Here is a 17,042-nt window from a genome sequence, read left to right on the forward strand (position 1 = left end):
ATACATATTTTTCAATCTCTTGGATATAAACAATTCCTTTTTCATGAAACAGTTAATACTAATGTGTAGATAAAACTTCAAGCTTATTACAGTGTTTTTGGCTTTTGAGGAGTCTGTTTCAGAAATCATTTAAGAGTGTTTATAATAGCTCATATTAAATATTTTTTTAGGCTTGGTAGGATAAACGCACAGCAGATACTCACATCTTTGCTCTTGATAACATTTCTTTCTCCTCCTCAGAGTTAATGGTCACTAGATCCCCTCCCATTTGTCTACAAAAATCTCGAGCTTCAAGCCAGGATTTCTTTTTAATATCTGATCGGCAAAAGCTCTGGAGAGAAATTACTTTAAAACATATTCTACACATAAAATGTATAATAGAGATATACACATATACATACATAACATGTAATGTAATACACATTATGTATAATACACATAAAATAAAAAATGAAGAAATGTACTCTTTCTCAAATATACAAGCCAAGTCATAGCCCACACGAGAAATAGCATGGATTATGCTGTTCATAAAAGTTTTGCATTAGAGTGGTTTAATTAGTTGCAATAGAGTGACAAGCAAAGGGGAGGAGTTGCTAGAAGAGAAAACAATTCACTTTAACTTGCTTTGCTTGTAAGAGGGCCCAGGCCACCCTCCAAAGGAAGGTAAAGGAGATTAGTTGTGGCCAAGGCAGAATGGAGGATTCTGAAGACATGGGCAAAAGTTTGACTTCATGGTATATATGTCTCACTTTGCATTTGCAATATGATATCTAACAGTTTGGTAGTTTAAAAGAGAATAAGCATGAGTTTGACCAAAGTTAAAAATGATGATATGGGGATAAAGGAGACCAAGTAAATATCATTCGCACTGAGTGAAAGAAAGAAATGGAAATAATAATAATAACAAAAGCAACAACAATTAAAAGACAAGACCTCATTAATTCAAATAAAGTTATAAGAAATACTACCATCTCACACTTACTTAGAATGTTGCTGTTCTGCAGGATCCCAGATCAATATTTACACTCTATCCTCATTTGTTGTTCAAAGTCCTTTCATATGCCTGATAGTTGCAATTGAGTGTACTTCAAGTAAAAGTTACCTGTAGCTTTGCTACAGCTATCTAATAAATGTTCATAAGCTTCACAAAAAATGGTTGATTAATCTTTCAAGTGATGTATTATCCTTCATTTTGGGGGTAACATGGTTTTCTTAGCAAGGTTAAGCCTTAGGCATTTTGCTGTGTGTGGGCAGACATTATTGTTTCTTTACTTCATTCCCTGAGCTCTCACATACCTTGGCTAAACATGGGATTTTTGCACAACCTAGTGACCACAGCTGATATAAAGAGCCATGCTTACAGCCAAATTTTGCTGCTACTACTATTTAATGCAAATTCTCAACATTGCTGTCTTAATAATGTTGCAAATATTATGTTGTTTCATCTTTGTTCTTATCTTTTCCATATACATGTATATTTTTTTTAGAGACTCAATATTTCTTCCCCTTCTTCCATTTTCTACTCCAGTTTATTCTACCCCTGGGGCACTAACTTCCTGATTTTCTTTCCTGCATCTTTCTTCCTCCCCTTGTGCCCAGTTCCTTAAACATCATCTTCCTTCCTCAGTTTCTTCCCCCTTACAGATGATTACAAATGATTCCTGGAGTTTTTTTTGTTTTGTTTTGTTTTTTTTTTTGGCGTTGTTCTTATCTCAGATATTCATAGAATCATAAAATGATTTACATTAGAAGCGATCATGCAGTTCCACCCCCCCTGCCATGGGCAGGGACACCTCCCACCACACCAAGTTGCTCAAAGCCCCATTCAGCCTGGTCTTGAACATCTCCTGGGTTGGGGCATCCTCTGGGCAACCTGTGCCAGTGCCTCGCCACCCTTATAGAGAAGGATTTCTCCTGAATATCTAATCTAAATCTACCCTCCTTTAGTTTAAAGCCATTCCCCCTTGTGAGGATGTAAAACCATCCTCCCTTCACTATACTCCCTAATAAAGTGTCACTCCAGCTTTCTTATAGGCGCCCTTCACTGCAAATATTGCCAGACGAAGATGTCCCTTTGTCCTTCCACCCTTTGTGTTTTTGTTTTGTTTTGTTTTTCTCCCCAAACCCAACATCCCAAAGCCTTTCTTCTTTTAACTATTTAAGCACTTACTTTAAAACAGGAACTACTATATTTGCTTGACACCCAGCCTTCAGGACATGTGTGTGCTGTAGCAGTAGTTGGAATAGGTGGGGCAGTTGCACCATATGCCCACTGTTTACAGATATATTTTTGCTTTGTCTCACAGTCAAGAACATCCCACAATCCAGCTGTAGTTCCAGTTCTCATGGCAACACATCCTGGCTTATTTCCTTTATGAGAAATAAAAAAACACTTTGGCTATCTTATACAGTCTAACTTGTTTAATTCTTACTTGAAGATTCTGCTTTTTTTTTTTTTTTTTTTTTTACTTTTTTTAATGTCCTTCATAATTAATTATATGGTAGAAAATAATTTATATATATTTTTTTAATAGGTAAAACATTTGTTTGCAAGTGAGGACTTCATTGCTACTTACATTAAGCATACTTTATAACAGGTGGTATAACCTCAGTTACTAGTGCTTTTCATAAGTGCACACACCGCACAAGATGTAGTCACATGCATACAATGAGCTTATACAATGGCATATTTTTGTTCTTTCTTCTTTTTCTGAGTTTATTTAGCATTTATTTTTTGTTGTTGTTGTTGTTTCTGTTGAGCACAGAGCTGAAATTCTAATGGACATGTCTACCATGGCCAATAATTCACCCCTGAAATGAAATGTTCAGCTATAAGACCATCATTTTATGCCAGTTCAAGACATTTTGTTCCTACATGTATGTATCACTATACATGCATCAAAGTTTACCTGCCATTTTTCTGATCATTCTCAGTCACTCATTTGCCTGAGATTGTCCTGCATTTTATCACAGGCAAATTTTCACTATCAGATATAATTTAGTATCATCAGAAAATTTTGTCATCTGACTATTCGCCACCTTTTCCAGATCATCTGTAAGTATATTGAACAATGGGCTTTGGCACAGATCATTACAGAACTCTGTTGGTGAGCACTCTTTCCTTATAGAAATTAGACATTAGTTCTAGCCTTTTCCATTACCTGTCTTTTAACCAAATTTTATATTCATTAAAGAGTTTTCTTCTGTCAGGTCAGATTAGCTGAAAGACAGTTTTGAGTATGGTGATGTGAATGCAGTTTTCTTAGCATCACAAGTAAAAAATATATGGTATGATCATTTTTGATACTGTGATTTTGTAATTTTAACTTTAAAATCTTACTACAATTGTTCCATTTCAGGTTCTTTCTTATGACTGCAGAATGGTCTCAGGAACTGCCTGTAGCCTGTTTATCAGAAAGCAGGCAATTTTCAAGATTCTGATAATGGTTGTCTTTGTGAAGACGAGCCAAAAGGTTAAACTTAAGTATATCAGATGTCCAAATATAAAACTGCTATTCAAATTATTCCTTTAAAATTAAAAGTTGGATTTGGGGAACTTCCAGTTCCTTTGAAATATACTGAAGGGCTAAATGATAAAATTCAGTGGATGTTGCCAATGCCAACCTGAATAGGGACCATGGGGTCAGAGTGCATCCACCATCAACAGTCACAGCACCTACCAGGCATTCCTACATCCCAGTGTGCAAAGGAGACATCTTCACCATTGGTCCACTTGAAGGTGCCTTGGTCCTCTATGTCAGAGAGACCAAGCCAGAAATATTTTTCAGGCCTCAGCCCAACAAGGCTAGTCAAATAGGCTTGTTCATACCTGTAAGGGAGATCACAGTAACACAAGTGGAAGCAAAAGCCTTTATCCAAATTCTAATTGTGTGGTCTGATGATGAATCCTATTCTCCTTTTCTTTGCTTTGGATTAGAGGAAGGGCTTTACAAGGGCATTCTGGCACTACATAAATCAACAACAGAAAAAAAAAAAAAAAAAAAAAGGATTTTTTTTTGTTCAGCTACAGATCTCACCTGTAACTTGGGTAATTTACTGTCTGTCCTTGTGTGAGAACTGTGAAGTAGTTCCATGAGTAATTTAGGAACATACAACCTTTACCTATTCAAAAGACAAAGAAAAGTGATTATCATACCTACTTTCAACTGTGGCTAAGTAACCTTTTTCTCCTTCACAAATGCTGTTTGCTTCTGAAAATGTTGCTGGTGCATGTCCAATAAAATAACAGTAGGTCCCATATCGTCTCCAGCCCTGTAATACAATTATAGAATCTCCTTATGAGTTTTAAATAATTGTAGTGTCATGTATTAAGTGAGCTATACCATTTTTAAGTGATTGAAGCAAAATAATCATAAGTATTATGAATTAGCAAAATTTTGCAGTGAAATTAGATTCTTTCTAAATGGCTTCTGTAAGTAGCTTAATAAAGTTTATAGTAACATTAAGAGAGAGAGATAAATTCCATAATAAATACAAAAATTGTTTCTATATTTAAATGATGCAAATTCAAATATTTCTGGATGATTCTCAGACAAGGGCCTTATTTGATCTGAAAAATTAATGTTTCAGTCTTTTTTACTTACTTTTGTGCAACCTACATCAGTACTTTCCTTTTCTCCAGCTATTTGTGATGCAGGTTTTCTTTTACAAATGTAACCAGCTTTCTTCTCACAGACATAGTCTGCCCAGTAGCCATCCTACGAGGCAGGAAAAAGAAAGAAATAGCAATGAGATTAAGATGAATAACTTAAAGAAATTGTATAGAATTTTCTTTCTCCTTTCACTCTGAAACAGAAACATACTGTTTTTCTTATGCAGTCCCCCAAGCTGATAACAAAGCTAAATCTTCTCACACTCAGTGAAATGGCAGAGTGGTCTATGGTAGTACTGCTATGGCCAGTAGTGATGAGTGGGAATACGGGTGCTGGGTTTCCTGTCCTCTTTTCAGCTGGAGCTGGTCTTCAGCCTGTTCTGCAGGAGCAGGCACAGGCAGTTGTGTCACACAGGGACAGGCAAACAAGCAGACACAAAAGCAGCAGCAGGGATCCCCACATTACACCATTGCCACAAGAAGAAAAGGAAGAGGAGAATATATCCAAATGACATTCAAAGACCTTCTTTATGGCCCCAGTTTCAGTGGTGACTTTTAGATGAACTTGAAGAGAAAAATTCTTTAACAATGCAGCAATGTTTTCATTTTATTTATTTATTAATTAATTTATTTAAATGAATGGTCATATTTTAGTCTCATCTTTTCTCCTCACATCATTTTTCCTGGCCCTAAATGGTTGATAAAATAGCAGGGCACATTATTCTTTTGCTAAGAATTTAGTTTCAATGTTAAAATCAGATCCATGCTGAATAGTGTTACCTGGCCCTTGATCAGTACACAATCTTCTGGTCTGTTGTTGGTGCTGGATGGCTCTCCCAGGTGCCATTTTGTGTATGTCACTGGTGTACCATCACTCCATTCAAAATACATTTGAACCTTATGGTCATTCAGCCCAATCCAGAGCTTGTCTGTCTGCTCTAAAACACGGAAACAGAACTAGAAAGGACCTCTTACGGTGCTGCATCCCTTTCTTAGCAACTTCAAGCTCTAGAACACATAATCCCTTAATTTATCAAACATAACATTATTTAGTTTGTTGCATGATCATTTTAAATGTTAATTTTTTCACACATATTACAATAAATACAGTGTGTTCGGTGTGTTGCAAAAATAAGATATAATGAAATAACAGAATCATAGAATATCCTGAGTTGGAAGGGATTCACAAAGATCATCAAGTCCAACTCCTGGGTCTACGCAGGATTACCTAAAATCCCTGTACTTAATCTAAATAAATAAATAAATCAGTTCTTTTACTCATAGCACTGGAAGAAGAGTGCTGATGCTGATGTACAATGGTGGAACTGTGTGAATAGTTAGTTTTCAGGTTCTATTCCACTGGTCAGATTTTAAATTATTGTTTTGATCTAACTTGGAATATAAATGTTTAAATTGTCTTTCAAAAAAAAAAAAAAAAAAAGAAAGGAAAGCAGAGAACCCTCCCTAAGTCCATCCCCCAAGGCCTAGGTCATTTATTTAGGCAATAAATTAAATCTCTGATACTACACAAAACTTAGCAGTGAAAGGACATCAGCAACCAGATCTAACTTTGAAGCTAGCCATGCAAGCTGGGGCCAGACCATATGACATTCAGGGTCCCTTCTGGCCTAAATCAGTGTAAGATCCAATGGTTTTAGGCATTCTAAATTAAAGGAAAGTGAGAAAAATGAATGGTAAATTTAGGCAGCATTCAGAAAAGATAGAAAAAATTCTGGAAGGGTATTCACAATTTTCTCAGTAGTAATTAAACTGAGGGATGATACCAGAACCAAAAAGTAAACAAAAGCAAAAATATCTCACTGTAGGAGCTGGTTGTGAGAATGGTTGGACACTAAGCAGATAAGTTACTTTTGATGAAAAACAAAAATTTTCTGTCTTGATTTTGCACTTTCCAAATAGTTAATTAGGGCTTTCACTACCTCTATGAATAAGAAAAACATTTCTGTCAGTATTATTATTATTATTTCTACACATTTCTGTCAGTATTATTAAAATAGGCCATGGTGAGATCATGATGTTAGATCCAGTCATCTAAGTAGGTTTCTTCAAGAAGCCCAAGCAATTTCACAGCTATCTGCCTGGAGACCCCCTTGGCTTGCTCTGCTGATCTTTTCCTTCTGGCAAATTCCATCACTTTTCTTCAGTAGGTGGTTCCTTCCATTGCTTCTGCAGAAACTCTTGATCTTGCTGATCTTGGTGCTGGGTGACCAGCAAAGCACAGCAAATGATTTAGAGCCACACTGTAAATTCCCCAAATGTGCTGAAAGCAGTACAAGTTGCTTTTCCATATAAATCAGATTCACAGTTATATTTCACAATACTTCACTGAGAAAGATTCTTACTTGGGTGACTGGCCCCCTGCACTGGTGCAAGGCAAAACACATCAGGACTGTTGAGTAAGCCTGCAAGTTGCTGCATAGATGAAGGCATCAGTGTTGAAGCAGAAAGGATAGTACTGCACTAACACTAGCAGATTTGTGTGTCCTTGCATGTCTTTGGCTGCAATGTTTCACGTTAATACAATTCCTATACCTCATTTGAGGTAGCTGATACTTCTTTCATGCAAACAAAACAAACAAAACAAAACAAGCAAAAAAACAAGCAAGCAAATATAAACCTGGAAACACTTACTGTACCCAAGCCCAGACACTATAAAGCTGTGCTCTTCAAGGCTTCGGATGCTGGCCAGGTGACTCCCTTCCTTTTGACAGGAGGTCAAAGCTTCTTGCCATCCTTTGGTCTCCCTGAAGATTTTGTAACAGTGGTCTACATATGGTACCCATCCACCTGGGCAAGTAATAAACCCAGTATCACCTAGAAATAAACATCACTGTATTAGAGGAGTTCAAATGCTATCCAAAAGACATGAAGCTGAAAATTATTTCACTCATTCTCTGTAAAAGCTCTAAACTAAGAATTTTCTTTGGAGATTCTTATTATAGTGAAATTATGGGTGGAAAACCTTAAACACAAACATGATTCCATGATGGCATGTTTAATTAGGAAAATTAAAGAGTTTTAATACAGATATTAATTAACACAAATTCTAGAGTCATTATATAGTCAAATGTGAATAAAATAAGCTAATGTATAAATTTTAACACCTTCTGCATTACTTAGTAGCTATTTTGCAGTTAAGGGAAATCAGAAGTCATCATCTGCACTTAACAGACTGCTTACAAGTTTCTAAAAGATAAGTATGTTGGTAGAGTGAAAATCATCTAGACAAATTTGCAGCTAGATATATACAAAGGGAAATACCAACAACAAAATACTTATTCACTTAAAATATCTTTTATCTTTGCAATGTGTCCATTCTCCTTCCTTTAAAGATATTTACTAACTTCCCTCTTCCAAAAATAATTTTTGGTTTGTTCTCCTTTTTCATGCTCAGTACTGTGTGTATTAAAAGAGGAGACCTGACTCTTTCATTCTGTGTATTGTGGACTGGAGAGCAGCCTAGAAAGGGTGCAAAGGTTTTAAAAAATGAATTAGAAAAAAAAAAAGAAAAAAAAAGTACTGGTTAAAATTAGATCTTATTTCTAATTTTGTCTCTGCCATTGGGAATACCAAGCAATTCAGATAATGTCTTTTATTTTTAATTATCAACATAGATTAACATACCTGAGGGTACCAAGGTAGTGTCTCTTTTTTTACAAATGTAGCCAAGTTTCTGATCACATTCCCAATTTTGCCATTTAGCTTTTGTTTCAGGATTCAAAACCACACAGAGTTTTCCAGATTCTGGAGAGGGACTTCCTTTGGGAAATGTACAAAAAAAAAGTGAACTCTTCTGAAAGCCAAGTAGAACTCTAAGCCCTAAAATGCACAGAAGTAATTTCTACTGCTAGAAGTGACAGCCACAAAGATCAAGCTTTTTCCACCTTCAACAAGAACTGAGGTACTGGGAATGCCTCCATGATGTCTAATATATCATCATTTAAGTGTACGTGAACAGGTAACTCATTCTTCTGATTTTTAATATTACTTGCTGGTAATATTGCTAGTAATATAATAAATTATAACTATACTAGTATACTAACTATAACTATACTAAAATATAGTAAATTAATATTGTTGCTAGAGACCAGAAATGGGAGAATATGTGTTTATGGGGATTGTATTATTATTCTCAGGCCTAAAAAACTTTTGCAATACATAGAAGTTTCTGATTTCTACTAGTATAGAAAAAGCTATAGAAAAATACAGACAAAACCTTTTCTAAATCTAACACAATAAAAGTTAAAATCCATGTTGTTTTGGTGGCTTAATGTTAACATTCTATTTTTTTCTCATGCTCAGGTAAATTGAGAGTAAAATTTAAAGAAGTATTTGAGGTATGTATCTTTTGTCTTCAGAAATACAAAATCAAGGAAATTCACACCCACCTGGAGCCCAGTTTAAATACCGGAAAGGGCTGCTTCCAGTCCACTCCCAACCACTCTTCAAGTCCAGTCTATTGAGCCCAATCCATAGCATAGAATCTGTACTTTCTGTTAATTCTAAGTAACCAAAGGAAGATTTATAAATCACTTTTTATTAGCAAATAATATTAATCATTGTTATTCATTAATAATATTTATAGGAAAACTTGCAATTCTTAAATATCTATTTACAAATGCCTTTACATATTATGATATCTGATAAATTGAAATATTCCAAAGCTTTGATCAATGTAAAATGTAAACAACGACATTCTCTTATTCTTTCAATCACCTACTGCAAAATGAGTTGCCACAGAGTAAACTCAGAATTAAAGTGCTTTTGTAGAATAGCCCAAACACTTTAAAAGACTGGAGATATTCAAGTGGAAATATTGGTGCAGTGTAAGTGTAAACTCCCAAGCAAAAGTCTTATAATTTAAATTCATCATTAAAATAACAACTGAGACTTTCTTCCATGCAATTCCTCCAGAAATAAACAGGTGGTTAGAGACATGATATGGGATGTATGAAGAACTGACATTTTTCAATTTGTCAAATTAAATAAATAAATAAATAAATAAATAAATAAATAAATAAATAAGCAGGTGCCAAGCTGCATTTGACAAAAAACATATCTTTCTTTTTGCATAAATATAAGTCATTTCTCTTACTTTCAATTTTTTTTTTAAGTTTACGTATTATGAAAAAAAAGGAGATTTTCATTTACATTTAGGAAGTCTTTTTCTCTTAAAAAAATAGATTATAAAATGAGATATTTCTAAATAGAAAGTAAAACTGCCACACTAGCAGGATGCTGGAATACTATGAATTTTGTTTAAAGTTAACAGTGATTTTGAGATGAATTTGCAATTTCTAAAAGATTTTGTTTATTTACTTTTGTATATTTAGGCCCATAGGCATTAGCCAGAACTGTACCAGGTAGTCCTTAGCTGTGATGATAGACTGAAAAGATCCGGAATGTCAGGGTTTGCTTTATTTCCTTACCTTTAATGTAAATTTGCTCATGAATGTCTGTGATACTCAATAACTCTGCATTTTGTTGCTGACAGCTCTTCCTTGCTTGGTGCCAAGTGAGAGCAGATTCCAAGTTTACTTGGTAGCGGACATTTGTTGACAGATCTGTAGTCCAGGTTGTCTCTTTATCTGTGGAGAAAATAGTTATTATGGGGTGATAGTAATTCACTCACAGAAAAACGAGTTGAAGGTTCTCTTTATGCATGACATTCTCATTAAATGCTGGGAAGTTGGCTGTGCTATTCTTTCAAATGCACTGGAAGTGTAACAAGCAGGATAGGGAAGGAAGAAGTTAAGGCCTGTAATCTGACAGGTAGTGCTGGCAAATGTTCCCTCCTGTTGCATGAAGATACATAATTCAGGAGTTACTACAAGGGAAGTGATTGCATGGAGAAATATATTGCATGGAGTGCTGTGGCAGATACTGTAGTTGAAATCTATAAAAAGATACATAAGATCTCCTTCTCGTTCTTGGCAGCAGTTCCCACTGAGATCTGTGAGACCTAGCTATAGAACTGAATTTAACATCAGACTGCTTTTAGATAAATCTTCCCCTGCTAAAAGCTTCTGGATGTGCCTGCCACACAGCTTCAGATCTGGGGCACTGCAGTAGTACTGAGCTGCGTGGCGCTCCTCTCCTGATTATCTCTGCTTCTTTGATCTGTTGAGGATCTATACATGCTCAATAAAGTGCAGTATGAAATTGAGTCAGATGCTTGATTAGTCTCAAAAACCAGTATGAAGTTAAATTAAAAGAAGAACTAAGAATTGGCTTTCAAAGGATTTGAAAATTACTCATTGACCCTATGTCACATGCCATTTAGACTCATTGTAATAGGTATCATTGCAGGGACCTGGAAAATGTATTTGATTATAGATCTGAGTCAAACCAAATGCACATTTTGAATGGACTGGGGTAAAGGAGTGTTTTAATAATAGAAGTAATGTTGATCAGAAGCAATGGGGACAAAGATAGAGGAGAGCTGAGAAGTCCCAGATGTCCAAAGCTTATTTGTCAAGCATCAAGCCATAAAGGGAGATGGAGAGAGGTGACCACAGAAATGGAGGAGAATTTTCAGAAAGCAATTGAAGTAGTAGTAGAGAAATGCCAGGGATGGGAGGCAGCTGTCAGGGGAGTGGAAAGACAGCTTTCCAGACAATGTGAAGAGGTCTTAATAAGACCAGTAAATGGACATGTACCACTTAAGCAAATATATATATATATATATATATATATCCATATGAAAATCACAGAGACTGAATTGTTAACTTTGTCATCAAGCTTCCTACAGCTCTTATTTTTATGCCCACATCCATCACAGTGGGGATCCTCAGAAAGGGATTATACAGGTTGTACAATGCTGACAGATTGCATCCTGCCTGGGAAACGGAGAGGAACTCAAAATTACCCTGCTGCTCAGCAACACCACCACAATTAGTGGGAACTGCATGTTATTTTATTATTCAGTCACAGTTTTCTCCACGTCTTTATGCAACATGTTATTTCTTTGTGTAGAGTGCTGTAGGATGTGGCAATATTACTAAAATCTATTCATGTAAACTACCCATCAATATAAAGACATTGATGCTCTGCTAGTGCTGGTTTGACAATGCCACACTGGGGGGGGGGAGGGGGGAGGGGGGTCTTGGGGGCTTGTGTGGGAACAGGTATCTTACCTTTTAATGGGCAAAATCCATATCGCTGGTCTGCATCATAGTCTGCAGTTGTTGCACACCAGAGCCAGCCATCTGATCGGCCAGCATCAGTGCACTCAGCATACCATTGCTTCTTGTACATGAAAGGGAACACACAGGGTGCCCCAAAAGCATTTCCTAGCAGTGTAAAAGTCTCTGAGAAGACAAAATGATAATGACAATATGGAAATTTAAAAAAAAAAAAAAAAGTTTGAAAAATATGAAGTCTATGCCTATGGTAGAATTGCACCTGAACCTTTCCAAACTTAAACAGCTGATATATGTTGTAGAGCAGTGTTATTTGAAGTAATAACAGCTAAGTCTAAAACTAGTTCTTTGTTCTGACCAAGATGCTTTCAGAAACTATTAATAAAGCTCCAGAGCACTACCCTAAGGTAGTACTACTTTAAACAATGTCAAGAGTTATATAAAATGCACAAGAGCAGGAATTAATATTTGGATATTCTACTTCCTGGAAAAAAGTAAACATCAGGTTCTTCTCTGTTTTTGTTTTAGTGAGCATTTAATCACCTCACACACAGTGGAGCAGCCCCATATACAAGGCAGGGGGGCGAATACTGAGAATATTCTGCAAGATGAGTTAGTGGTTTCAGAACATTTGTTTTGGATGTGGGAAAGCCATTCAGAACAATCAGACTTCAGCTAATTAGAAAGGCTAATTGCACTGGTAATTATAATCATGCCATGAGCATCCTTATCTTCTGAGTCACAAAAGCCACTCTTCCTCCACCCACAGTGAGCCTTTTCCCAGCTCAACCATATTGTGCATTTCTCTCGAGGGTATAATTTCATTTTCATGTTGCTGTATAAGAAAATTCTCAGTATTTATACTCTCCCAACAATGTACTGACAGGGTATGGCGAGCGATAGTGATTTAGAGAATGCTTACAAATAAGAGTGAGTGAGTAATTAAGTATATATGTACATATAATATAATATAATATAATATAATATAATATAATATAATATAATATAATATAATATAATATAATATAATATAATATAATATAATATAATATAATATAATATAATATAATATAATATAATATAATATAATATAATATAATATAATGTAGTATAGTATATATGTATATAATTATGTGGTATTTAATAATGATATGATATAATATTAATATTTTTAATACTGTTAATTTATGTAACATATTTATTATTGAATAACATTATGGTGTATTATTAATATGTTGATTATATAATTTTCAATAATAGTATATTGAAATACATTATTCACACAATTAACTATTCAATTATGTTATTATATTAAGGCAGCACTTATATAAATACTTAAAATACTAATAGTGCTAATAGAGTATATTACATATACTGTAATATTATAGTGTGTATACTATATACATAAAATATGTGAATTCATGTTTTATATATATATATATATTATATAATGCAAAAAATATGGAATTAAATTCAAAGCTCTCACCAGTGCACTGATTTTCTAAAGCTCTGGTGGTTACTGAAGGAATCAGAATATTCAGAACCAAAGATCCAAAACACTCTAACCCACAACGAAATTAGTGCAATGGATTGAAGAACAGATTTTCTTTACCTTCATATCTATGGGAACATAAAATATCCATGGTCCCATACATCTTCCAGTTATTCTTTGGACTAAGGCCTTTCTTTAATATAACATTATCATATTCCCCATTGCCAGGACTGAAAAACAAATCTTCTCCTTGAATTGCAAGGAGGCTTTCATTTCTGCATTCCCACCACTGGAGCTCACTAGTTTGGTTACACGGGTATAGGGTGATAAGAGACTCATCTTCCTTCAGTGGCACACCCAAGCATAGGTTCAGTCTCACACTCATGAGCTGATGATCAGTAATCCACCTGAATTTTTGTGCTTCATTGTCTTGGTGGCAAGTTGCAGTTCTAACTGACTGTGCAATAGAAGCCTGAAGACAGAGTTTGCTGACTTTATTATACATTAAAAATGTTTCAGTGTCTGTAAAACAAAATAATGCAAAGAATATATGTAATCAAGATAAGTGACATGATAAGTCTATTTCCCATTCACATACGCTAGAAAGCATTGCTTTCTTATCAGATGCTTTTGAATGGATTCTGTTGCAACACCAATTTTATTGGTTAAAAAGCAATAAGGTAGACAATAGAATATGTGTTTCTTTATTATATGTCACTGTATTGTGGACTAGTGGCAGCCAGCAGCAACAGCAGAGCTAAGCACTTCTTCTTGGATTTATTTATATTAGTTATGTGAATTCCCTCAACCACACTGCTATCACCATTGCCCTGTTTCCATGTGTTCTCAGATGCTTGGCCTTCTGATCTCTGCAAATTTTCCTAATGCTGCCAGACCTTACAGGTGTCCTAGAAGGGTCACAGCCATCTTTGCTGAGCCATTTATCCTTTCCCTCCTGAAGCTATATCTTTGTTCCTTTTCACTGAATAAATGTGGGTGAACAACTCTGGGCCTCAAAGAAGGTTTATGGGCCTCACTGACCTACAAGACCTGCAGTATCCACTATGAGCCAAGGCAATGTAAAACTAGGAATGACACTGACAAGCCAAACAGTCTGAGAACGTAGCAAGGACTGGATAGCAGGGGCATCTGACCACCACTTGGCAATATGGAAAAGGCTGGTGGAATTTAGAAGGTCCACCTGTAACAGGAATTGGGTCTTCAGCTCTCTGGGTAGTGTCACTGATCATGTCCACAGTGTTGACATCAATGTAAAGTAGAAGTAATTGAGCTAATTTCAGTCCCACAATGAGTTTATTGGTAGCAATAGTGAATCAATACAGGCACATCTATGAGTGTGCTCTGCTGTTTTATGGTGTACCTTGTGACACATACAACTGTATTTCCCTCCAAAGTTTGCGAGATTCATAACTTAATTTGGTCAGTGATACATCTTTTTATCACTGGGGGTCATATATTCTTAAAATTTTTTTTTAAAAAAAAAAAGAGAGAAAAAAAGCTTGCTAAAATATTAAATCAATTTAATTAATAATTTACAACACAGATAAAATAACTATTCTGCCCCTGCAGTGATACTATGCACAATGATACTATGCACAATTAAGAAAAATAGATACTCTGAGGCAATCAATAACAACTAGTTTTACTCAGGAGACATCTGGTTCTCCAAAGTTGTCTGCTTAACATCTACAATAGAAGTGTAGCTAAAGGAATGGAAGTACTATTATCGCTACAGTTCTACAATAACTTCCCAAAGGTATTCCAACTTTATTTCACACAAATTTTACTTCATTCATTTTATCAGTATCAGTGAATTCAGAAAGTCTGTTCAAAAGAGCGAAGGGGAATAATCCAGTAAACACTGGATTGCCCAGCCATCAGCTGTGAACACCTTAATGTCCTCCAAATAATCCCACACTTCACCACCCCTTAAGTTTTTCCTGACCGATTTTGCTAAACATTACTCAAACACCTCAAAACAGTTCAAAAAATAAGAACACAGATGTAAAAAATAGACATTTAAAATTATCTTATAATTTTCTCTAGGTTTGATCTTCTGAGGTCATTGAAATGATACTACCACTATACATGAATAAAGGCATTAAGAATTCAGTCTCTGTTTCCATGTCTGTTCTCTTTTTTAAACTCCTAGATCCCGCCCTTGCTTTTTGCCTGCCCTGAAGAACTCCCCATCTATATGTCCCAAACTAATAATGTACATACAGGCACTATTGCAGGACTGTAAAGAACTCTGAAATGTCAGGAAACACGGAAGCACTTTCACGCAGTTTTACAGGAGACAAGCGGGAGGCACTTACCCGCCAGCTGCAAAGCACTGTGAATGACAGAAAGAACAACCAAGAAGCCAGAGAACATTGCAAATGCTACTTTCTTTTCTTTCTTCCACCAGAAGATGTATAATGAGTGTTGCTGATAATAAAGTCCTTCTGGAGAGAGGACAGTGATCAGTCCTTCTCAGTTTCAAAGGCTGGCTGGTCAAAGAGAAAGCTCTGGGTGCTAAATAGGGAAATAATCTGTCACATGCCATATTTAAAAAAAGAAAAAAAAAAATGACCACACAGCACAATTTTGCCTTTGGACTTCTAACTGATGGCAAACTGTGCTGCCTTGAGAAAGCAGGTGATAGACAGAAAATTATATCTCAACACTTTGTAGCTCTCTCTCCTGAAGAAACATCCATGGAGCTAACAGCTATCTAACACCTTAACACCTTAATCACACAGTGAAAAAACACCATCAGGAAAATGTCAGTCTCATGTTTTCATGTGTGAGATGAGTCAGAACTCAATTTTAAAGGACCAGGATTTCAGTGAAATTCACTGTGTAGGATGTTATTAAAATTTGTTTCCTTCTACATGAGATTCCCATTACCTTACTGACCTCGAGTTCTGTAGAAATACAATTAGGAGACCAAGACCCAAATCTACCTGAAAAATGTCTAATTTTTAAAACAGTCCCCATTTTTCCCATGAAAATGCACAGGAAAATGCAAATCGTGTCGGACAGTGATCCCAAGAGCCAGCCACAATTTCATGAAATGCCATGTATACAGATGCATTGCAGATCTACAGATGCGTAAGATCTGGGATCTTACATAGATCACAGAACCAAACTCATGAGCATATTGGTGGAAACCTGGAAAACACAGTGTTCCTGTCTGATCCACAAGAAACTATCCCTATAACTGAATAAAGTTCTGACATTAGCACAGTGGATTTCTACCAGGTAAATGTTTTGTTCTATTTAGAAAAACTTTTGAATAGAAAAATCAAACTACAGCATGAGAATATCATTCAAAGTGTAGCAACATACTTATTCTTTACCTGTAGCAAAAGTGTGATAGCAAGGAAATTTGGCATTGTCTCCTCTTCATCGCCATGACGATTGCATTTCCTAAGTACAGGATTTTTTTATACTTGGCTACTCAGCAAAAAGACAAAATAAGAAAGAGAGTTAGTCTCTGGGAAGGTCTGCAAGATTAAAATAAAAAGGAGAAATTGAATTGCAAAATAAGAAAGTACAAGGACACAGGAGGTACAGAAGTTAGGAAGTTAAGGACAAAGTTAACTGAATTTTCTTTTTCAGACAGTGACAAAATATATTAACAATGACAATTAAGTCAATACCTTTTCCTGGAAAAGACATTTGAAATTTCTAGAACTTCTTTTTTTTTTTTTTTTTTTTTTTTAAGTCCTTTTATCAGCTGCCAAACATTTTGCCTGGAAAGATTTCT

General features: G+C 35.5%; 1 protein-coding gene across 3 annotated transcripts in view; it reads right to left on the reverse strand.

Annotated features, from left to right (window-relative positions):
• LOC137852260 (macrophage mannose receptor 1-like) overlaps window positions 1-15,804 on the reverse strand; it is a 37,259-nt gene extending 21,455 nt beyond the window's left edge. For 2 of the 3 annotated variants that reach the window (XM_068673822.1, XM_068673820.1), the window contains exons 1-13: window positions 15,607-15,803; window positions 13,388-13,789; window positions 11,770-11,943; window positions 10,063-10,221; window positions 9,022-9,135; window positions 8,258-8,392; window positions 7,265-7,447; window positions 5,393-5,550; window positions 4,605-4,718; window positions 4,157-4,272; window positions 3,681-3,829; window positions 2,171-2,370; window positions 204-331 (exon numbers count right to left, since the gene is read on the reverse strand). In XM_068673822.1, the coding sequence (XP_068529923.1) occupies window positions 204-331; window positions 2,171-2,370; window positions 3,681-3,829; window positions 4,157-4,272; window positions 4,605-4,718; window positions 5,393-5,550; window positions 7,265-7,447; window positions 8,258-8,392; window positions 9,022-9,135; window positions 10,063-10,221; window positions 11,770-11,943; window positions 13,388-13,789; window positions 15,607-15,664 (2,090 nt within the window). In that variant the 5' untranslated portion in view covers window positions 15,665-15,803. Of the gene's footprint in view, window positions 1-203; window positions 332-2,170; window positions 2,371-3,680; window positions 3,830-4,156; window positions 4,273-4,604; window positions 4,719-5,392; window positions 5,551-7,264; window positions 7,448-8,257; window positions 8,393-9,021; window positions 9,136-10,062; window positions 10,222-11,769; window positions 11,944-13,387; window positions 13,790-15,606 lie in introns of all 3 variants that reach the window. The other variant, XM_068673821.1, reaches the window with a different exon arrangement.
• Between the last annotated feature and the right edge of the window lie 1,238 nt (window positions 15,805-17,042).

This window comes from Anas acuta, chromosome 2, assembly GCF_963932015.1.
Source record: "Anas acuta chromosome 2, bAnaAcu1.1, whole genome shotgun sequence".
Taxonomy (NCBI): Eukaryota; Metazoa; Chordata; class Aves; order Anseriformes; family Anatidae; genus Anas; species Anas acuta.